At 38.7% G+C, this 24,858-nt stretch overlaps 1 protein-coding gene across 1 annotated transcript in view; it reads right to left on the reverse strand.

Moving 5' to 3' along the window:
• The window catches only part of AGBE (1,4-alpha-glucan-branching enzyme), a 153,035-nt gene that overhangs the window by 116,556 nt on the left and 11,621 nt on the right, over positions 1-24,858 (reverse strand). The window contains exon 3 of the mRNA XM_067139266.2: positions 9,142-9,257. Coding sequence (XP_066995367.2) covers positions 9,142-9,257 — 116 coding nt within the window. The remainder of the gene's footprint in view (positions 1-9,141; positions 9,258-24,858) is intronic.

Below are 24,858 nucleotides of genomic sequence, written 5' to 3' on the forward strand. Positions count from 1 at the left end.
GTCTTTCTGCTTCGAATCAACCCTTGCATGTTCTTGCTACGATCTCTTTGAATATCAAAATGCAATATTTCTCTTGGCCTTTCACTTTTCTTGTTGTAAAAGATTTATCATCTCCTATTATTTTAGGTTATGATTTCTTTCTCATACCGGTCTTGTTCTTGATTCCACGCACTCTAAGTTTTTTTTTTTCATTTTTCATCCAAGTTTCGATTACCCCCATTCTTTACATTCTACTTCTTCTATATCACTTCTGTTCATTCCGATCACATCCAAGCTTTGCTTACTGAATTCTCTGACGTCATCACCCCAACTTTGAGTACCGTCAAACATTTCTCTGCACATATTGACCTCGCTAACACTACTCCAGTTCGTTCCTCCCCTTATTTTCTTAGCCCTCCTAGGATGAAGGTTTTGAACCAACTAATTGACAAAATGCTTAAAGATAATACTATCATTCCTTCATCGTCTATTTACGCCTCGCCTTCATTTGTTGTTGACAAGCCCGATGGATCCGCGAGAATCATCATGGATTACAGAAAGTTGAATGATAGGATATTATATGACGCCTACCCCATGCCCAAATTACAATCTGCTTTCCAACATTTTTCCGGGTCCAAATATTATTCAATTTTTGATCTCAATTCTGCTTACAATCAAATACCTTTGGACGAAATCAGTTCTCGTTACACTGCTTTCATTACTCCCAATGGCTTATACCAGTTCAAAAAAGTTCCTTTTGGTTTAAATCTTGGTTCCCAGATAATGCAACGTTTTTTGGATTCTTTGTTTTCTGACATTAAGTATAAGTATTTGTTTCCCTTTATTAATGACATTTTGATTTATTCTCCCAATCTTCAATCTCATTTGTCCCACGTTTGTGAAGTTCTTACTCGTCTTCGTACTGTTGGTTTAACCGTTAACCCTTCTAAGGTTTTGATTGCACAAACTTCCATTAAATTTCATGGACATATTTTGAGTTCCCAAGGTATCGCAGTTGATCCTGATAGAGTTTCCGCTATTCACAAAGTACCTCCTCCCAAGAACCTAAAACAATTACGTTCTTTCCTTGGAATGGTTGGTTTCTATGCCAAGTACATTCCAAAATTTTCATTAATTTCTGAACCTTTAAATCATCTTAAAAGGAAAGGCATCAAATTTCATTGGTCCTCCCCTCAACAAACTGCATTTGATATGTTGAAATCTAAATTATCTCACGCTCCCCTTTTACAGATTCCTGATTTTAATGTAACCTTTGAACTTTCCACTGACGCCTCTTATGTAGCTATCGGTGCCGTTTTGCAACAAACCTTTGATGGCCACACTCTTCCAGTTACCTATTTCAGCCGCATCTTATCACCTGTTAAATGCAAATATTCCACCAATGAAAAAGAAGCCCTTACCCTCATTCTTTCCATTGAGCACTTTGCCGATTATCTTGATCACCGTGAATTCAATGTCAATACTGATAATCAAGCTCTTTCGTGGCTCCTTCACAATGCACCTAAAATAGGTCGCACCAGTCGTTGGTTGCTCCGTTTATCCCGATTCAAGTTTTCTCTTAAGTTTATTTCTGGTTATAACAATTCCGTTGCCGACGCTCTATCCCGTCTTTTTGAAGATCATCAATCTCATGATTCTGAAAGAGATTTTCTTCCGATTAATTCCATTACCTCTATTTCCTCTCTTACGAATTTTCCTCTTTCTTTTCAGTCTTGCTTACAATATCAAAAACTTGACCCATACTGCCAACAACTTGCTTGAGATCTTTCCTCCCCTGATTATTCTGGTCCCTTTCGATTCCAGAATCAGCTAATTCTTTTCAAACCTACTCCTAAGGCTACCCCTTGTCTTGTTCTTCGTTCTGCTTTACGCTCAATGATTTTTCAATATTTTCATGGTTCCCCTGTTGGAGGGCACTTTGGTAGGGCTAAGACATACGCCCGCCTTGCTTCTCAATTTTTCTGGCCTCAAATGCGTAAAGATGTTTTTTCTTGGGTTCGCTCATGTGACTTATGTCAGAAACATAAGCCCCTAAATCATCTCCCATATGGTAGGCCTACTTATGCTGCATCTCCTGCCACCTATCCTGCCAAAAAAATTTACATTGATATCGTTGGCCCACTTGTGAAATCTTCTAAATCTAACACCTATATTTTTACCTTACTTGATGGCTTTTCTAAATTTCTTATTGTCCGCCCTTTGCATAACATTTCTTCACAAATTATCATAAATCTGCTATCTAATCAAATTTTTCCGATTACTGGTCTTCCGAACGTCCTTGTTTCTGATAATGCATCGATTTTTACTTCTAAAGTTTTTTATAATTTTTGTTTTTCTTCTGCCATTAAAAAGATTTGTACTTCACCTCACCATCCTCAAGCTAATATTGTTGAACGCTACCACCACAATTTAAAATCCTTTTTATCCATTTTCCACTCCCATGATCATAAATCATGGGACACTGAACTTCCATATTTTGTGTTAGCATTAAATTCTACTATCAACAGTTCCACTTCTTATACCCCAGCTAAGCTCTTTTTAGGCAGGGAACTACACACCTCTCTTTCTTTAAGTTGGGACTTACCCTCCTTATTGGATACTCCCCCTCAACTTCTTACTCAGTCTCAGTTGCAACGTGCTCTTCAAAACCTACTTCACACTAGGGATCTTCATAAAAAAGTCTGTAACTCTCGGGTCCGAACCCCTACCTTTAAGCTTTTTGATCTTGTACTACTTAAAAAACAACCTGCCAGTTCCGCATTTTAGAATCTTTCTGCCAAACTTTCACCTCATTGGCTTGGCCCTTTCCGGATCCTTTCCTTTCCCTCTCCGAATACTGCCTAACTCCAATCCACTCAGTCCCCTACTGACATTAAAAAAGCCCATTTTTCGCAATTAAAACCGTTCTCCATTTAATTTTTCCTGGCAGGGAGGAAATGGTATTGATCAGTCTGCTGTCACTTTTCTCTTTCTCTCCCCTTTTTCTTCTTTCTCTCTTTTATTCCGTTTGCCCAGGCATGACTACTTTTTGTTAGCAATTTTTTCTTTTCTGCTCGCCCTGCCCTGCCCCCCCCCCCCTCCCCGCTCAACCCCCTCATGCCCGACTCTCCCATGACTAAATTTTTTTTCTTTCAAATTTTATGTCTCTCTCTTCACATGGGAAACTAAAAATGCTAATATTATTTTATCTTTTTCCATGTCTTACTATGTACTTTCTACAATTTTACTAGGCCACAAAAAAAAAAAAAAAAAAACTCCTAATCCACCAATTGCCAGACTGTGAGGCTCAGACTGTTGAGACGCTGGCCTTCTGACCCCAACCTGACAGGTTCGATCCCGGATCAGTCCGGTGGTATTTGAAGGTGCTCAAATACGTCAGCCTCGTGTCTGTAGATTTACTGGTATGTAAAAGAACTCCTGCAGGACGAAATTCCGGCACTTTCGCGTCTCCAAAAACTTTTAAAAAGCATTTAGTGGGACATAAAAATGAATAGCATTATTATCATTAATCCACCGATTGGCATACAACTTATATATACATATATTTAAGAAGCTTGGTCGCAGGATAATACTGTTATATTATATGGTTCTCTTTTAAAACAGCTGATGACTTAATTAACCACATAACTTCAGTCAACATTTTAAAACATTATTTAAGAAGATAAAGTTTTAACTATGTGCAAACTGTTTTTATTAAATTCGTGTCGAGAGGTACCAATATATACAAGAAAGAGATACTGAATATATGTATTGAATATGAAACATGTACATGAACAAATTAATCATATATAGTTATCAGTGAAGCACTTGAAAAATTTGCATATGAAGTATAACAAATTGAAGTACGGTACATACATAAAAATCAAAAAGGAGAAATCAAGTATTACATGAAAATATCTACACTATTTGTACATTATTAACAGAAGTTGTGACCAGTATTTGACTACATTAATGGCAATGATTGTTTTTTGCTAGTGGTTTTACGTCGCACCGACACAGATAGGTCTTATGGCGATGATGGGATAGGAAAGGCCTAGGAGATGGAAGAAAGCGGCAGTGGACTTAATTAAGGTACAGCCCCAGCATTTGCCTGGAGTGAAAATGGGAAACCACGGAAAACCATCTTCAGGGCTGCCGACAGTGGGATTCGAATCCACTATCACCCGGATGCAAGGTCACACCCGCACGCCTCAAACCACACGGCCAACTCGCCCGGTGTTGGCATTGTTTCCAGCCAGTGCCAATTCCAACCCTTTACATGAATCTGGGCATAGACAACAGTGTCAGAGATGCCTAGAAGTCTGTTCCTCTCCACATTCGCACAATGAGTCCCCACCAAGCACGATGCCCCACTTCATAAGACTGTCCTTAGATCTTGCAATGCCAGTCCGCAGTCTGGTTAACGACTTCCATATGCAGCATCTTTTTTCGTGAGTAGGTGGCAACTTTTCTTCAATTTCAATACGTTCCGGATGATCTGGGTACCTTTGTTTCCATAGCTTAACCCCGGTCTTTTTTGGGTCAGAATCAAGTGGAGCAGAAGACTGTAGAAAACTCTTCCTGGACTTCAGTCGAGCTGGTGGTGGCTAATATTCATGAAGGGGATGGACTGAGATGCTGCAAACCTTTTGTCTCTTGATATTAGCGGGCACCTCACGTCTAGTATTAGGTGGGGCTATACCTGCAAGTGAACATAACTTCTGTGTGGGTGTTGATTTTAAACAGCCTGGGATTAGCCTGCAGGTTTCATTCAAGGCAATGTTGACTTTCTTTCCGTGAGCTGATTTGTACCACACGGGACTAGCATATTCAGCAGCAGAGTAGCAGAGTGCTAGGGGAGTTGTCTTTACTGTCTAGGGATGGGTAAACCATCCAGAACCAGTTACCCTACGCAGTAGGCAGTTTCGTGATGAAGCTTTTGCCTTGAGTTTGGTGCAGTGTGTGGTGAAGGTTAGTGAATGATCCAGGGTAACACCAAGGTAAACTGGAATATTGCTGTGTTCCAGCTCCATTCCTTTCCAATTCATACGCAGCTTCCACGGGGCTTCTTTGTTCTTTAAATGAAAGGCGCACACATTAGTTTTCGATGGGTTTAGCTTGAGGTGATTTTCCTCATAATAATCTGAGAGCATCTTCAAAGCAGCAGTAAGGTTTTGTTCCACTTGCTCAAAGTTTTTAATCTGAGTTGCCAGGGCCAGGTCATCTGCATACAGGAAGCTCCTTGTGTGAGGTGGACGAGGTTGGTCGATGGTATAGCCTATATGTTAAATAGCATTGGTGCTAGGACACTGCCTTGTGAGAGACCGTTCTTCTGTATTCTCCTGGTACTACCAACAAATGGGAAACACACAAGGAATAAAAGTGAAATGAGCGAGACACTTCAGACTTCCAATCCAAAGGAACTTGTTTACAAGTGGTCAATTTTACCATAACTTTTATTTGAATTTCACACCTGGTGTTTTAAGTGTATTCTACTTTGTCGTTATATATTTTAATGTGTGTTTTCTGTCTCGTGATAATGTATATGGTAAGGGATTTTAATGTTTGTACATACATTGTATAACTTGCTGATGTTTAGAATTATAAGGCTGAGTATGACCCCTGGTTGGGTTGCAACTGGTCCCTTAAATAGTGAAATGATATATCTTTGTCATTTTACTTACAGTGAATTGGAAAGTGGATAACCACATACCTACGGTATTCTCCATGTTACGTTACCGCTTGTGATTACTGGGTCGCACTTTCTGCACGAACATAAATAAACGTTGGTATAGTTTATGTTTAGGATTAAGTTTGGAGTGAACCTTGCCGTTACGGACGTCACAGCACTTTGCCAGCATGTTGAACAAGGCTGCCATCGAATATGTGCAATGCCCAGAGTACTCGAACGTGTTCGACAATCAATGAGATGAAATGTTCAAGTGTGCATTCAGGAGCATGGTGTACATTTTGAGGACTTCTTGTATTAAAATGTAGTATCCCTACTGGTACACCCACATGGTGAAAGTTACTCGACATCTGATGAGCCAGGTAAGGCTATGACCAATATCTCCTGTACAAATTTGGAAAGTCCATAACTCGTAAACGACCGACTATAGGGCATATGTTCATTGGGACATTTTGTATTGTTTTGGGATGAAGTGAAAACAAAAACAAAAAAAAACACCCACAACCTGTTTTACAGTCATTGACCGGGTCAGGGATGTAATGAATGAATCATATATAGGCTATTAATACGATATGGTCGCCACTCCCAAAGTGATTTATTAATGAGTGATAGATGCTATGAAATGAGAATGGAGTGTGTTGCTGGATTAAAAGATGACAGGGAAAACTGGAGTACCCGGAGATAAACCTGTCACGCCTCCGCTTTGTCCAGCACAAATCTCACATGGAGTGACCGGGATTTGAACCACGGTATCCAGCGGTGAGAGGCCGACGCGCTGCCGTCTGAGCCACGGAGGCTCTTGGGGTGAAGTATCCACCCCAAATACTTCTCAGATATCTGGGAACATCCTGTGTAGACTTACCATGTAGAAGAATTGGGGGTCTATCTGCCCCTCGTTCTCTTATGTTTTCACGTTTGTCCTTGCGTCCTTTTAAATTGTTCTGTCTTTCGATGCTGACCTGTCATTGTGTTGATCCTACCGTGTGTTCATGTTCATCTCTCATTTATCCATTGATGAATATTCTTACCACCATTATTAATGGTACGAATAAACTGTATTCAAAGTCCTTGTGATTTCCCTACTAGGAATGATAATTTTCTAGCCTTAATTTTAGTCACAAAAGAATTACTTCTGAGTGGAGAGTGCGTCAAAACTGAAAATGTACTTCACTCTGATCACCAAGCCATTAAAATATTCCTGCCTATGCCAAGGACATTTCGCTTCAAAGCGCAAAACAAAGTCATATTTGCATGGAAGAAAGCTGATTTTTCTTTAATGAGGGACCTTTTATCCCTGTGCTCCTGGGATATAATTAAAGAGTTCCACTCTCTGGATGAAGCTGTGAGCACTTTTTATGACTTCCTATATGTGGTTATAAAAGACAGCGTACCATTTCGAAAAATTAACATCAGAAAATATCCTTCTTGGTACGACTCAGAACTAATCCAGAAACTGAAGGAAAAAGAAAGGGCGAGAAGGAAATACAAAAGATCAGGCCAAGAGTGTGACTATGGGCAGTTTTCCACATTACAAAGTGAATGTAAAAATCTGCAGCGTGCTAAGTACAGGGACTACGTTAGGTCAGTAGAAGATGACGTCATTACAAGCCCTAAGTGCTTTTGGAATTTCATTAATAATAAAAGAAAATATTCCCATCTGCCTCCCACTATGCTAATAAACAGAACTGAAATACAAGAAAAAGATAAAATTCTAAAAATATTTGCGCAAACTTTCGCAAAGTACCATTCTCCTTCCGAGCCCTGCAATTCAACTTTTTCTCCCCCATTTTCAATAGATCTATTCAAACTTCTGTGGTAGAAGTGAGACGGATCCTGTCATCGGTGGATATCAACAAATCACGTGGGCCTGACAAGGTACCTGGCATCGTCCTTGTGAATGTGCTTCCCAACTGGCAATTCCACTATGTGAAATTATAAATAAATCATTAGGTGTGGGTGTTTTCCAGCTGAGTGGAAAAAGTGTTATCTTTGAGAAAGGTGATAAGGTGTTGTTCGATAATTATAGACCAGTAGTGCTGCTCTCACTTTTATCGAAGGCGGCGGAGAAAGCCGTATATAATCGCCTGTATGACTCTTTTAGTCAGTACATAGACCCATCACAGCATGGATTTCTTAAAGGCAGGTCAATTGTTACCAATCTGGCAGTTTATTTATCTTCAATTTCCGATGCATTGGACAAAGGTAAACAGGTTGATGTGATATATACTGATTTCTCCAAAGCCTTCGACTCTTTACAACACGAAGCCTTGTTGAGAAAGTTGTCAGCGTATGGAGTGTCCAGGAGTATTTTCGAGTGGCTAAAGAGCTACTTGACAAAATGAATATGTTATGTCAAGTCCAAGGGTTTGATATCTAACCCCTATGAACCTTCATCTGGTGTCCCACAGGGATCACTGTTAGGGCCTCTTATATTTGTTTTGTTCCTAAATGATATTACTACAGCTGTTCAGGGCAGTGAATGTCTCTTGTACGCTGATGACTTGAAACTATACAAAGTCTTAGAAGAAGACAGTGATGGTGACTATCTACAAGAGGATCTGAAGCAAATATGCGAGTGGTGTGATAAGTGGTCCCTTAAAGTGAATAAATTCAAGTGTGGTGTCATGTCATTTACTCGGAAATTAACACCTGTATTTTACAGATGTAAAATCATGGAGAAAGTTTAAATCGCGTGGAGGAGTTTAATGATCTAGGTGCAATTCTTAGAGTAATAGGAACGGCTTATCCTTTGGAAAGCACATCGATGGTATTATAAAGAAATCTTTCAGACTCTTGGGGTTTGTCAAAAGGAATTGTAAAGATTTCAGTAATATTGCATGTGTCAAAACTCTGTTTTGTTCCCTGGTGAGACCCTGTCTCGAGTATAGTTGTGAGGTGTGGCTCCCGTATCAGAAAGGCCACATACACCATCTCGAGAGAGTACAGATAAGGTTCATGAAGTGGATTAGTTTCGTATCCCTGGGCATGCCACTCTCTTCAAGCAGGTATGAAGAATTTGTAAACATTCTTGGAGTCAATACGCTGGCAATGCACAAAAAATGTGCGAACGCAATGTTAGCTATACTGGGGTCGATCCCACTTCATGTTCCAAGCAGACAGACAAGGCAGAAATGTACATTCCACCTGCCCAAATGTAGGACGGTTGCGCATGAAAATTCTTGGCTCATGCGAGCCCTTAGGACAATAAATCAGGATGGAACGTGATCATTTTGTAAAATACGTAAATAATCTATAGAAAACATGTGATGATTTATATCTATTTGTATATATGTATATTTATATGTATATTATTTATTTTTTATTTAATTTAATTATTTAACTCAATTTTTTATTTAATTTTCTATTACATCATCTGTAATTGGGATATCCTGTAGGTGATAAATAAATATATTCTATTCTATTTATAATTCAAGAGAATGTTCACACTTCACACATGTCTCACGGTAACTCACCTTAACTTCTGACAAATGCTTCAGTTGACAAGAACCATCTTGATTTGGTGGTAGATGCAGTTCCCATTTACCATAAGGTAATTTTTGATATGGATGACTTTCTCGATTCCAGTTATCTAGGAAACAAATTTTGATACATAATTCATCTTACGCATTGATTCTTCACAAATTACAAACCAAAGAAGTCACACATGGAAAATCCACAAAGCATATCTAATCTAAAAGCACAAACCTTTGTACACATGCCAAGATATGTAGAAGGAGGCCAACTTCCAAGCTATCCTTTGGATGTTTGTATGAAAGCTTGAAAGGACTATGGTAGAAATAAATAGTGTACTATATTTCTATCAGGTTCAGTATAAGATTTGATCAACATCACTGAAAACCAGGGTAAGAATTATCCTAACTTCCAAATAATCATGCAATTCTTTTGATATGAAATTAAAATTTCCATGGTACATGAATATCCCAATGATAATAGTCAAAATCCTTCACAAAATATTCAGGCCAACTGCATATAAAAATCAAGCAGGGGATGCAGGGTATTCACAAAAAAATTTAGAAACGGTAGTCGTATAACACATCACCGAATTTTTTTTGTACAGAACGCTTCTCAGTAGCAATACAGAATATATCCACTGAAAGTAAATTAATGATTTCTAGACCCCTTAAATGTACTGTAATTAAAATTATAGAGAAATCTTGGTCAACAGTCTAATATGCTTAGTGACGTTTTCTGAAAATCTGCAAGGTTATGGTATTCGAACTAATGTGAAATGTACGAACAACACACTGCCACAAAAAGCATTAAAAAACCAGAATATTCATTTTAGTATCTCCTCAAACTGTATCGTAGTACTATGAAAAGTGTATGTACACTCAACTGCTAAAAAAATTGCCTGGCAAAGGAATATTTAATTTTATACATTCTTGGAACACAAGGATATTCGTAAACTGTGGATAGCCAGTGGCCGAATCCTACAACCTGCACAATATGTTCATCTCATTTCACACAATTGAATTGTGAAAGAAAGTAATCTAATAATAATCTATAGATATAAAATAAGAGTTTTGTCTGTACATTGCTCAGAATTTAAAAATAATGGTATTTCTCTATCAGATGTGTCCACAGTAACAAGGACATGCACTTTTTAATTTTCCGATATTTCTGTCTGTATGTACGTGCAACATGAGAAAACGGCTGAAGAGAATTTAATGAAAATCGGTATGTAAAGTCAGGGAATGACCCACTACAGTCTTTTTTTTTTTTTTTTTGCTAGGGGCTTTACGTCGCACCGACACAGATAGGTCTTATGGCGACGATCCACTACAGTCTAGTTCATGCTAAGTGAAAATATTTATGTTATTAGTGGTCCTATCGATAAATACTACACAACTTAAGTTATACAGAATTAAATTTCCGATCATTTATGTCATATAAATTTTTAATAATACCAATATAAATGGTTCGTTATTGGACATGCGTCTTGGTGGGTGTGCTATTTACCAACTGATGAGCCCAACTTAACACACTGGGGCTAAACGCTGGCAACCAGGAATGAGTTAGCTGGAAAATTTATAATGCCCAATGCCAGACTATTTATATTGGTATTATCAATTTACTCATTCGGGACAAATATTTCAGGTTCCCTATGGGAATCAACATCTATATCATATACATTGAGTTGGCCGTGCGCGTAGAGGCACGCGGCTGTGAGCTTCCATCCGGGAGATAATAGGTTCGAATCCCACTATCGGCAGCCCTGAAGATGGTTTTCCGTGGTTTCCCATTTTCACACCAGGCAAATGCTGGGGCTGTACCTTAAATAAGGCCATGGCCGCTTCCTTCCAACTCCTAGGCCTTTCCTATCCCATCGTCGCCATAAGACCTATCTGTGTCGGTGCGACGTAAAGCCCCTAGCAAAAAATCATATACATTTTTACTGTACCATCTATGATAACAGGGATATTAATGAACCTGTATTTTTGTTGCTAAGTCCGTCAACGCCGAGGCACGAGAAAATGGGTAAACAGAATTTAATAAACATCGGCATGCAGAGTCGGGGAATAAGTAACTACAGTCTAAGCTATAATAATTTTATTCACCCTGGATGAAATGGTAGTTTAGGGGAACATGTCTAAAATTTAACTTTGAAATACCCATATTATTGGTCCTATCGAAAAGTACTACATAACAAAAGTTAGAGAATACAATTTCCAATCATTTATGTTTTATTCAGTTTAACCATACCAACTATGATGAGAGTGGTATTTCAGAGTCGGAAGAAAACTAAATGCGAAGGCCTACAATATCGAAAGCTCATACAATTGATCAACAATAACATTACGTTGCCCACTGTTGTGATGTTCTTCATCTCATATGCTGCCACTCATCTCCGATAGATAGGATTACTGCTGCATACCGAGTATAACAGCCTACCTGAATATTGGGGGGGGGAATAGCAGGAGTTAAGATAACTTTCTTCTTTAGCATGCCATTCCTCTGGTTTATACCGGTACATTTTCTGATACTACTGGTGCATAACACACTGGTTTATCATAGTATTCCATCTATTTGCTCCCTACTCTGATGCACTGATTGGAATGAACAGTGTGCTCACTAACAGAGTAATGGCAGAGGCTCACTTATGACCTGGTCTAGAATTATAATTTCGGCCTATTCCAACCTCTAGCACCACAATTCACTGAACAGCTCAAAATTCAACCCTGAAAAGAGCCGTTTCTTAAGAAAAGATTCTTACTCTTCACTTTTATTAAATTCTACATTCATTTTATTCCAAATTAGCAGCAAAGAGGGGGTTTCTCCTCTGGCTTGGAGGAAAAATTTGCCTTCATGTCGGATTTTTTCCCCTGCCAGTGTACTGAATTGAAGTTTTCCAACTTATTGGGTACTCCTTGGAAACAGATAAGTAAAAGGGCATAGTCTTCACCCTGGGACTCTCCACCACCACACACCCCCCCAACCAAGAGTGTCTGCAGCTTGGTCATTCCAGGTCTGGAACATTGGACTGTTAGATCGGCAGCGTAGTACTGTTCTTTAAAAGTGAGAAAATGTGTGGTTTTTCATTTGATTGAGTATTTCATATGGCAGCATTACTTTTAGTAGCTCCTGTTGGGAAAATCACAAAGACAGTCTTTCTGAGGATGTAAAAATGCAGCTGGAGAGTGAAGAGTCTGCCATTATAATGAAAACTCTCGAAACTGATTGTGACTGATGGTAGGCAAGAAGGCCTACCATTACAATGAAAATTCTCTAACCCAGTCTTCACATGAGAAAAGACGTTTGGTGAGTTACCCGTCCTGTTTCTAGGGTAACGTTAAGAACCTGAATTATCAACAATGAAATATGGAATGTGCTTTGTCCACCCTGACAACTTATGATTTTACAACGAAGCTTTCAGTCTTGTCATGTTCGCCATATTACTGCGTTGAGTTCTGTCGACATATTTTTTTAGTCGTCCTTTCGAAGCAATTAAGTAAATTATTTAATCACTATGGCTGATGCAACACCATCTGACTAATAAAAGTCATTTTAGATATTCAGTAAAAGATATAAGGAGCATGCTTGTTAAATTCAAAAAGGTTTATAAAAGAGCGAGGTCTGAGATTGTTATATTGGTACAACTCATCATCTTCGTAAACACAGAATCCAATATGGCACCAGTAGCAGAAGTTTCCTCATAATTTGTCTTGTTTACCTTGATTAGTTAGTTTTTTTTTTGCTAGTTGCTTTACACTGCACTGACAGAGATAGGCCAACTTGCCTGGTAGTTGGTATTTTAGGGACTTTCTATTTAACATGAGAAATAAAAATTACAGCGCATAATTATGATTCATTACATACATTTTCGTCACGTTACTGCCAATGTTTTCAGGGACAAGTGCATGCAAGACAGGCATAAATATCAACAGCACTGCACTTCTTTACATGTGCTTCTATTTTTATTCATTTCAATTTTTTCTTCATTAATACATATAAAGTAAACATCCATGTATGAATAGATTTGTTCAGACCAAGCACAGTTACCATATTTACTCGCATAATTCTTACCATCACTTAATATATGCACCCTGATTTTTTCACACAGCCGGCCCTGTGGCGCAGGAATAGTGTGCCTGCCTCTCACTCGGAGGCGCCGGGTTCGATTCCCGCCCAAGTCATGGATTTTTACCTGGATCTGAGGGCAGGTTCTAGGTCCACTCGGCCTACATGATTAAAATTGAGGAGCTATCTGAAGGTGATATGGTGTCCCCGGTCTAGGAAACAGGGATAACTGCCGAGAGGATTTGTTGTGCTGACCAGATGACACCTCATAACCTGCAGGCCTTCAGGCTGAGCAGCAGTTGCTTCGTATGCCATGGCCCTTCGGGGCTGTTGTGCCATGGAGGGGGTTAGATCTTTCCACGTATTTTACGTATCAGTTTTCTTGAGTATTTACTGCTAAGTTCTGCGAGTGTCGTGAAATGATGGTGGCAAATAGCGGCCTTTCTATTTTGAATTCTGGACATTCCAAATTGCAGTGCTCAACTAGTTCACTGCATGATACATGTGATAATAGAGTAGTTTCATTTTCCGTACTGACAGCTTATAGTTTACAATTATATAATTGGATGTTTCCACCTAATCAATATTGTATATATTGTTGAATATATTTATAGATAAAATGTACTGTATACATATGCAAAACAAGTTTTGACCTATGGATCATCCTCAGCTGCTATATCACTAACAATTAGAATAGCACATTCACTGTTGTTAAAGATCATTTTTCTCAAAGTTCTATCATAAATTCACAGTCTTTAAATCTAATGAAAAAATTCATAATTCATTTCTGTTGATATTCTACATCAATGTCTTTATAAAATGGGGAATCAGAAAGTTCCTGCACCTGTTAAAATGTGGAGTACAATTACACAGCTTTAAGCTTAAGTATTGACGTAGTGGCCTGCTTGCTAGTTGTTATTGCCCTTTAATAGTTAAACTAGGAAGGAACATTGCAGATTTTGTGGTTGGTTGACTATGGCAAATGTGGGTTTCAAATGTGGAATGACAATCTTGTTTATTACTTGAAGTTAATGCATTGTTTGATGTGTCCTCGTGGGCTGGTTCCCAATGGCCTAGTTGGTAGTGCATTGAGGAAATCTCAAACACGTTAGACAGGTGTGAGGATGATCTGCTCTAGAGGAATGTAAGTGGTAATGGCAGCAGTATATTTCCCCACAGTACCAATGAGGAATAGCATCGCCTGGGCAATGATTCCTCTCGTGTTGGGCCCATGCCAGTACAACCTCGCCACACATCCAGAATCTTCTATCATCCACATGCCGTGCTACTCTCTCGCAGAACTCTTACAAACGTAGGCGCTCTGAGAGCCCAGAAAGCATTTGGTCACTCAGTATAGTTCTTTTTGGTACGGCTACCTTCTATCAGCCCTCTATTGACTTGTTTCTCAGCGAAGTGTAAGTTAGTTTAACTTTTTTCATTTGTGGTGACATTGTACAACGTTCCTATAAATTTTGTATTCTCAAAACATTGTGTAGAAGGTTTCTATGCAGTAGCTAAAATTCATTGTTGGCTCATCAATGAAACAAAAAGAGTTTGCTACTGCATTATCAATATACAGTACTTCAGGTGGCCTGGATTCAACTACTGCATCTAAAGAAAGAAAGAAAGAAAGAAAGAAAGAAAGAAAGAAAACTGGCACTGGTGGGTAATGTTTCAAAAAACAGTGGAAAGATAAAATTTATAAGTGTATGTTTCATGATGAGAAGAAACATCATTTATGGAGGTGTACATAAATGATTTCCTCCAGTGGACCTTTTGCTGCAGAAAACAAAAACAAACTAAAGATGAAGACATGATAAAAGCATTCATGGAAGTCTGGTTTTCTTCTTTGAACGAAGCCTTACAAAGAATTGGTTCTCATAGGAAAACAGATTTTCATATGCCCTGCAGTACAAGGAAAACTAAACTGCAAGTGATCTAAAGGAAGGGACAAAGAAATGTGCAAGAGTAGTTCTCTTAAGAAATCTATCTTCACTGCATTATCTTGCCCTCTTGGCTTCAGCCTACAAAGTACAGACAGCTGTCACACGAAATGACAAATGAACAAAGTGAACAGTATTTCAGGAAGTTTCTAAACAACTCCCAGTCCTATTCGAAACTTATGGACAAAACTAGCGATGCATGTTAACATGAGCAAGTTTCAATTTGTTTTTGATTTGTCGGTGGAGAGAAATTTCAAATTAAAGAATTAACATTTTAAAACTGAATCTACAACTTAAATATTGATGAAAACTTTACTGGATGTTCTAATTCATTTTTCTCTGGATATCAAATGATGAAGGGGTATTGTTACTGAAAGAGCGGCAAATGTGGCAGGTGCTTTTTCAGGGTTGCAAGCAAATTGAGCTGTAAGATATGCATGTTCAATCCTTGGCACATTCTTTGAGCCTTGTGACCTAACAGGCAGTGCAAGTTGAGACTTTCTTCTGAACATCAAAGAATTGATCAATATTGCATGCAAGTACCCCAAGTGTTTGGCAATCTTTCAGTCTCTGCAAGCTGCCCAACATAGTAGCTCCGGTCACCCTGTAACTCTTCGGTCTTTTTCTCCCTATGACGTGGTGTTGCAGGTAAGTTAGTTGAAAACAATTTTGCAGAATTTCTAACAGTTCTTTAAGGAAATTGAACTCTATAAATCTGATGGCAGTACTACAACTAAAGGTTTATTAATATTTTTCTGCTCTTTTGACTTTATGTTAGTCACTACACTTTTTTAATGCAAATTTTGGAGGCAATTGAAATTTGAACGCCCTTCAGCAAAATCCCTCCTTACAGCTGCAGAAAGCCATGGACAATATTCATAACATCTGAGAGGTTTTGAAGTTATCTTGAACTAATGGAATGTTTCAATGCAGTTTGGAGCTCTTTCTTGAAGTTAACAAAAAACCTTGATGTCTAAGAGCAGATTCCTTCAAGAGTTTGAAAAAATCCTCAAAGACTTGATAGTGGTACTGAACCCTCTGCTTCTGCCAACTGCTGTGATTATTAAAGGAACATTTAGTAATGAGCTTTAGATATTGTAATAAAACTGTTTTGATGATCAATTTTCTACAGGTGCAATGACTCACTGCAAAGAAGATAAAGCATTTATTCTTTCCAAAACTAAATATTGCAGTTATGTAGCAGAATTATATAATGATGACTTTGACCATGAAAGATTACTTTTGCACAGAAATGTGTTAGATATGTGTGCATCTAAAGAATGTATCATTCAAAGTATAGAGACTCTGTGCACTTCTTTTCTTCAAATAACCACATTGATGAATTGATTCCAGAGGTGGTTAAGTTGATAAAGAAAACTTTAATTACAATGTTTCTACATATGCACTAGAACATTTTTTTCCGTCCTGAGAAGATGAAATACCATATTTACTCGCATATTAGACCCCCCCCCCTTTTTACCCACTTTTACAGCCAAACAGAGATAAGTGAGGGGGCCCAATAGGCAATAACCTCAAATTTTGTGCTGTGAACACTTTACTTCTATGTTATAAAGAACTATAAATTGTACATGTAAACATTGTTCACTATTCTTTAACAAACTTGCGAATGTATTTGAGTTATACTGGCTATTTTCATTGGAAGGCAGTATTTCTAAATGTACAAAGACAATGTACAAAACATTACTTTTAGGCCTACATATAAAGTAAATATATTCAGTTTTAATTACTCATATCATGTCACTGGGCGAGTTGGCTGTGCAGTTAGGAGTGCGCAGCTGTGAGCTCGCATCCGGGAGACAGTGGGTTCGAACCCCACTGTCGGCAGCCCTGAAGATGGTTTTCCGTGGTTTCCCATTTTCACACCAGGCAAATGCTGGGGCTGTACCTTAACGCCACGGCTGCTTCCTTCCAATTCCTAGGCCTTTCCTGTCCCATCGTCGCCATAAGACCTATCTGCGTCCGTGCGACGTAAAGCAAAAAAGCATATAATGTCATTTGTTTTATCTCATTAATTCGTCTGATGAGGTTGACATCAGGAAGGACAAACAGTGGTAAAAACTTGCTACGAAGATTGGTCTCACTTCATACTGGACCCTGCAGAGAAAAGGGATATCATATTATGCAATACTGATACAAAAGAACTTAATGGTCAGTCATTTGTGTCTGTCAGTTGAGCAGTAGGCCTACCACACAGTAAACCTGATCACTGCATTCACTTGAATTATCGTCTTGTGCCACCAACTTCCCTGCTACTGGCGTGTCGTTATTCCAAAGGACGTCATCTTCACTGCCATCTCGTCAGCCATGCACTGCCATCGAAAGTATTCGAAATCCCATCTGTTTGAAACTGTTAAAAATAGTTTTGTTCCCGACTATAGAGTCCAAACAGTGAGAATCTATTCCTAAATGGATTCTGGAGATGGTCCCTGATATTCCCAGGTGGTGTATGTGTAGCAGAAGCCACCCCTTCCAAATAAAGCCGTGCTTTAGAAAGCGCTTCAAACCACCAGCTGATAACTAGTGTATGTTACACGAGTTGTACTTCCAATGGGACAGGAAAAGGCTCGGAGTGGGAAGGAAGCGGCTGTGGCCTTAATTAGGGTACAGCCCCAGCATTTACCTGGTGTGAAAATGGGAAACCACGGAAAACCATCTTCAGGGCTGCCGACAGTGGGGTTCGAACCTACTATCTCCCGAATACTGGATACTGGCCGCACTTAAGCGACTGCAGTTTGCATGAAAGAGGTGTACCAAATGAATGGAGAGTTGTGGTAGTAGCCCCAGTGTACGAAGGAAAAGCTGACGAACATAAAGCAGGTATGTATAAGCCAGTTAGCAGGACTTGTGTTGCATGTTGCATTTTTTCCCATTTTTTATTCATTCTTCCAGTTCCTTTTATTCACCTCTTTTGTTCAACATTAAACATTCTGATCCATATAATAACTCTGGTTTAATTACAGTTGTGTAGTGCCTGATTTTTGACTGGAACAATATCAATCGTTTGTTGTAATGGTGTCGAGCAAGTTTATATGCCATGTCCATCTTCTTCAATCTTGCTTTGCAGGTTGTGTTACAGAGTCCCTTTCACTGAATCCATTCTCCCAGATATTTAAGTTGATCAACTCTTTGAATATATCCATTTCATGTTGTTAAGTACTTTTCTCCATTGTACATATGTTCAATATATTTAGTGTTTTTTAACATATGAAATTTGAAGACCAGGTTTAATGGATATGTCATGTAGAGTTTCCATCATTATTTGTGCTAGCAATTTATTTTCTGAAATTACTGATATATCTTAAACAAATGTAAGGCATCTCACCTCATATCTTCCTTTTGTTTGCACTGAATTGATTCTTTGTGAATATTTTTTCATGTAATCTAATTGAGGAGCGTTTTTTCAAAACTCGATAAATGCAAAAATTTTCAAAATTGAGATATGCATGCTAATGTTATCAGTTTGACCTTACCCACCATCCTGTGCAATCATCCTTTGCAGAAGTCAATATATGCCGTGTATAGAAGTACTTGAAATCACTAGGTTTTTGCAAAAGTCGATATATGCTTTTGGAAAGTTGAAGCAAAACTTGATAAATTCAGTTAACGTGGCATTCTCATGGATAATCAGAAGTGTTATTCTGTGGAACAATGGAATGCCGGACTCCTTTATTGAAAGGATGTATTCTAGGAACTACATGCCACATGTTCCCGAGATTAGCACTCATTGTCATCGACAAAATGAAACTCACTTCTTGAGAAGTTTTAAACAAGTTACTGTGTGAGGAACTATTTCACTCTACAACAGTATGAATAATGATTCTGAAGATTCTGAAACTGGCGTGCCAGTTCAGGAATGTGTCTGTGGAAGAAAGTCTAGATACAAGAAGAGAGTACCTGAAAAGCTGGCTAGAACTAAAAACGAACCTAATATTAAATGCATTCATGGACCCAAAGACTTGCCCACAAGTAGAAAAGCTAAAAGGATGAAACAATGCAAAGCTGCTGAACTCTGCTATGAACACATCACAGAATTCCATCATTATGTGACTTCTTTAAACATGATCGATCAAGACAAGTTTCTATTGAAGTATATGCACATTTCCACACCTCAGCGCAGGGTAGTGAACATTGAAAGTGCTAGGAAGAAGAAAACTCTTACTGTGAAGTACAGGAGAAGTAGGAAGAAAACTGGTGAAATACTTCCTGTTTGTGCTGCAACTTTTCAAGGAACTTCTGGCATGTCAAAGGGCAGATTAGCTGGCTAGTAGGTTTTATCATACTGGGAAGTTACCTAAGAAAAATCTAGGTGGTGACAGAACAGGCAAGGAACACAAGGACATAGCGGTTGCCATTAAGAATCACATCAAAAGGTATAAATGCAGAGAGAGCCATCATGGCGGAGGAAAGTCTAAGAGAGGATATTTACCATCATATCTCTCAGTCAATAAGATGTGGAAGACATTCTGTGAAGAAAGGAAAAGTTCTGGATTGAAACTGTGCTCTCTGTCAAAATACAAGTATATATTCTATAAGTGTTTCAATCTGTCATTCAAAACTCCTCACACTGATACCTGCTCCACTTGTAAAATTAGTATGATGAAAATAAAGACAGAAACATTCCTAGAGAAGAAGAATGAACTAAGGATAAGTTATAGATTGCATAAACTTCGTTCAAAGCGGTTTTATCAAATAATGAAAGAAGAAAACTCAGGTGTCATCAAGATATGTTTTGACATGCAACAGAATCAATTCCGAAGTTATCAGTGAATGAGGCTTTCTATGCTAGACAAGTGTGGTTATACAATCTCTGCATCATGATTCACTCAAAGGAGCAGAGAAAGGGAGACATATTTTTCTATACTTGGCTAGAAACAGAATCCTCAAGAAGTTGCAACCAAGTTGCTTCGGCTTTATTGGACTTTCTTTTTAAACTAGAAAAGAAACTGCACAAAGATGGCCCTACCATGATACATTTATTCTCAGACTCTTGTAGCAGCCAAAACAAAAACAGTGTCATCCTGGCCACACTTACTGCTTTCTTGAAAAAATCATGTTATTCAATAATATTCTCCATTTTTTCCCTATTCAGGGGAACAGCTACATGGCTCCAGACAGAGTGAAAGGTAGAATTGAGAAATCTTACAGAAGACGGGAAAACATACTGTCTCCCAAACAATACTATGATATCTTAGAGAAGCATGGCCTCCTTAAAATTCTGAGCAGGGACTGGAAAATCAAAAGATCTAAAAGAGAGTTCACAGAAGGTACTACGAACTAGGTTGCCATTTAAAATGAATAGTCAATGTGTTATCACATATAATAAGAGACACGAGATTCTCCGTATCAGTACAGGATACCTCCTTCGCATACCCAGTGAAGTTGAAGTTCTGAAAATGAAATCCACCCATGAAGCATTGCTAAAATCCTCTGTTTTACTAAAGAAAACATATGGTGAGCAAAGAAAAGAAGAAGGATGTTCAAGCTCTGTTGAAATTTTCTGAAATACCGGATGATGCTGTGAATTTCTACAGGATCGTGTTAGAAGACAAGTAACAGCCTTCTGATGGCTGTGTGTTTTGATGAGTTGTTAAATATTAATTGAGTAGACTTTATTTTGTAAGACTTGATTTTAATTTAACCTGTGTGATATTAATGTGTTCATTCATTACAATAGGATTGATAGTAAAGGTTAATACCTTATTTTGTTTTATGTTACATTGCTTGATGCTAAGTATATTAGAATCTAATAATATTATGTAATCTTACAATACCAAGTAGCCTATAGTATAAAATGTATGACAATGGAGCTCAAAAATAAATAAATAAATATTAAAAAATTATTATTCACAAAATAATAAAAATAAGTAAATAATTCCATAAACAAAAGTATATCATTCAGTTAAGAGTATTAATGTGAAGTTCCATTTCCCCAGAATATTTGCATATATCGACTTTTGAAAAAACTTGAGAAAATTATCTTCTAATCTTACCGCATCCACCTTAAATTTCAACAACTTCTATTCAGGTACTGTGCTTGTCTCCATAGGAACTAATATCGATGAAAATTTGAAATGTTTCATGCATATGCTTCTAAGTGAAAATAAAAATCCACATTTCCTGAAAAATTATGTTCGCTGCAAATGTCGAGTTTTGAGAAAACGCTCCTCAATTTCATATTCCCTCATGAATTTGTTTAATACCAAATTAAAGAGAATTTGTGGAAGTCCATCACCTTGTTGAATTCCAGTCTTGATTTTGAAGCGGTCTGAATGTTCATTTAGAAACTGCGTGATGTGCCGAGTCACCTTCATATAAATAAATACTCTCTCATTTCCCTCTCCATAAACAATATACCTTGGGTGCAGCCTTCAAACTTACAGCTTGAAGATGATAGTTGATAACTAATAACAATAAGTAATGAGTGAAGACAGGAATTCGCCTATTTGCCTATTTTATTCCTGTGTTCAGAAATGTAGGCTTTTGAGATATAAGTCAGTTTTAGGGTCCTTTAAGCTAGATTTCATTGGTTTTATTGTGCCTATAAATGCCTATTTCAGAGGTTTGTGCCTATTTGGAGTATTATTGCCTATTTGATGCCTTTTGAATCTGTTTTAACGAAGCCGATTTTCTTCCAGTGCATTATACAGTATTGTAACTGATGTGCTCGACAGTATTATCTTCTCGTTTCTCAAGACCTGTTACCCCACAAACAAAAATGGGAATTCTTGGAAGTCACCAGAAATAGTTCTTGGAAAATTTCCGTCAGGAGAAACGAGGAACAATTTGACCTCGAAGCCTTCAACCCCTCCAACCTTTTAAGACATATGCGAGAACCAATCAACGTCGAACCCTTATACCTCCTCGATGTCAACTGTTGTACGCGTACGCTTTATCTTCAGAACGTGTTGTAATTTATTGAGAAGAAGTGTGTCTGTGGCAACGCCCAAAGAAAAATCACTGGGTGTGTTGGATGTGTGCTTAGGGGCACGCAGCTGTGAGCTTGCATCCGGGAGATAGTGGGTTCGAACCCCACTGTCAGCGGCTCTGAAAATGGATTTCCGTGGTTTCTCATTTTTACACCAGGCAAATGCTGGGGCTGTACCTTAATTAAGGCCATGGTCGCTTCCTTCTCACCCCTAGGCCTTTCCCATCCCATCGTTCCTATAAGACCTATCTGTGTTGGCGTGACGTAAAAAATTTTAATTGCAAAAAAAACGTTGAAGTCTTACTGGCTGAAGCGGTGGATCGCAGGGGATCCCAATTTCACTATGGATGGAAAGGTAGTCTTTTGCCAATCTTGCTGTAAGGAGGTAAGTTCGTTTGCTCCTTTTATTTTTTTGTGGCTGAACTATGATCGCATTTCATTGTAGTATTTATAGGCCTATTAATTCACGTATTGTGGAAAGTTGTTTTGTGGCAATGATGTATCAATCGTGAACTTTCAATAATTTATACTGTCAAAATGTAAATAATCATTTAATTACTGAACGAAGAGTTAGAACGCCAGTGGTTTCTTGTCACAGAGTGGATGAAAATTAAAAATCACTATTTTGAACTCTGATTCCATTCCTGTGAAAACAGATTTACAACTGAAATATTTTCTTTCTTTCTTTCTTAATCTGTTTACCCTCCAGGGTAGGTTTTGCCCTCGGACTAAGCAAAGGATCCCACCTCTACCGTCTCAAGGGCAGTGTCCTGGAGCGCGAGACTTTGGGTCGGGGGATACAACTGGGGAGGAGGACTAGTACCTTGCCCAGACAGTCTCACCTTCTATGCTGTACAGAGGCCTTGTGAAGGCATGGGAAGATTGGAAGGGGCAGGCAAAGAAGGGGAAAGGAAGTGGCCGTGTCTTTAAGTTAGGTACCATCCCGGCATTTTCCTGGAGGAGAAGTGGGAAACCACAGAAATCCACTTCGAGGATAGCTGAGGTGGGAATCGAATCCACCTCTACTCAGTTGACCTCCCAAGGCTGAGTGGACCCCGTTCCAGCCCTCGTGCCACTTTTCAAATTTTGTGGCAGAGCCGGGAATCGAACCCGGGCCTCCGGGGGTGGCGGCTAATCACGCTAATTTCTACACCACAGAAGCGGACTACAATTGAAATGTAATTTTTTAAAATCATGAGTAACATTCACCAGCGCTATGTGTAGGCTCTAGTGAACTCTACAAGATGGCACGGCTTGGATGATGTCATAGCGTGTTTAACAAGGCTGCAAAGACCATCTTTACAAGACCAGGCCAGTAAAAAGACCATTGCTCTGGATTGGTGAGGTCTGGTTAGTAACCGTTGTGCTGAAGAGAGAGAGAGAGAGGGAGGGGGGAGAGCAGAGAGAGTCTGGGATGCGTAAGCTCTAGCATGCCATCTAGTCTTGCTAAATTGTGACAATTAAGGTTATGGCCGCATGCCACGACAATTTCAAATCACGCGGTTTTCTAATTTTCAACGAGGGTGGCAGCCTTGTGGGCACACATGATGGAGGATCTATTGCAGGCAACAGAAAATAGTCTTCATGACAGCTGACCCGGCTGACCAAAGGCGGCGAATAGCATCATGTAAAATGTTCACAAATCTGAGATTTATAGTGCCTCTGTTTTAATTCTGTATAAGTAAGAATACTGCTAGGGGCAGCTTGGTGAGTTTATGACAAGCATATAAGAAGGATCTTTCTTCTACATTACTCGGGTATCGTTGCACGTCATTTTTATTATTTTTTTCACCCGGTGAACTTGACAGGAAGCTGCCAGATTATAACTGAACAATTATGAGGACATATTTCCATGTAAATTACAAATTCTCTTGTTCCTACTTTAAAGATTTGTACTTCTAGAAACATCACTTCTAATAGTCTTTCTCCTTTTTATGAAACAAATGCATGTTTATACTGTCCGACTCGTTGGCTGAATGGTCAGCGTACTGGCCTTCGGTTCACAGTGACCCAGGTTCGATTCCCAGCCACGTGGGGGATTTTAACCTTAATTGGTTTTCAGCATTAGAAATCATCCTAGGTAGGGACCCCATTTTCACAGACATGCAGGTCGCCTAATAAGCCGTCTACGAGAGATAGACCTGCACCAGGCCTCTCCGGATGCCATACGCCATTATTATGTTTATACTAAGCATTATTGCCAATTAGCCCACTAGAAGAAAAAAAAATTCAGCTAGAGTTAGGCATACCGACTGCCTATCCAGTGAATCATAAGCTTTTTTGAAATCAATCAAAGACACACCTGTGTTGAGGTTATGTAATGTTCTGGTTCTAAGGATTGTTTTAATATTGAAAATCTGCTCTGGACATGGTTGACCTTTTCGAAACCCAGCTTGGTACCAACCGAATAGTGTGTTCTGCTTGTTGTTCTAGATTGTATAACATCACTTCAGAAATAACTCTGTAAGGTACTGGTTGTACGGAAATGACTCTATAATTGTTGGGATCTGTCTTATCTCCTTTCATGTGCAAGGAGCAGATTACAGCCTGTTTCCAATCATGTGGTACTGTTCCTTTTTCCCAGCTCTCTGTGATAACTTTGTGCAAACCTTCAGCTGCTAATTTACCACCGGGTTTCAACATTTCAATTAGTATTCCATCTTCACCAGACACTTATTATTTTTAAGATGGTCAGGATATTGCTCTATCTGCTGTACAGTTGGTTCTGACAGAGGATTCTCCTGTTGTGGTGATGAAAAAGA

Source organism: Anabrus simplex, chromosome 2 (assembly GCF_040414725.1).
Source record: "Anabrus simplex isolate iqAnaSimp1 chromosome 2, ASM4041472v1, whole genome shotgun sequence".
Classification (NCBI taxonomy): domain Eukaryota; kingdom Metazoa; phylum Arthropoda; class Insecta; order Orthoptera; family Tettigoniidae; genus Anabrus; species Anabrus simplex.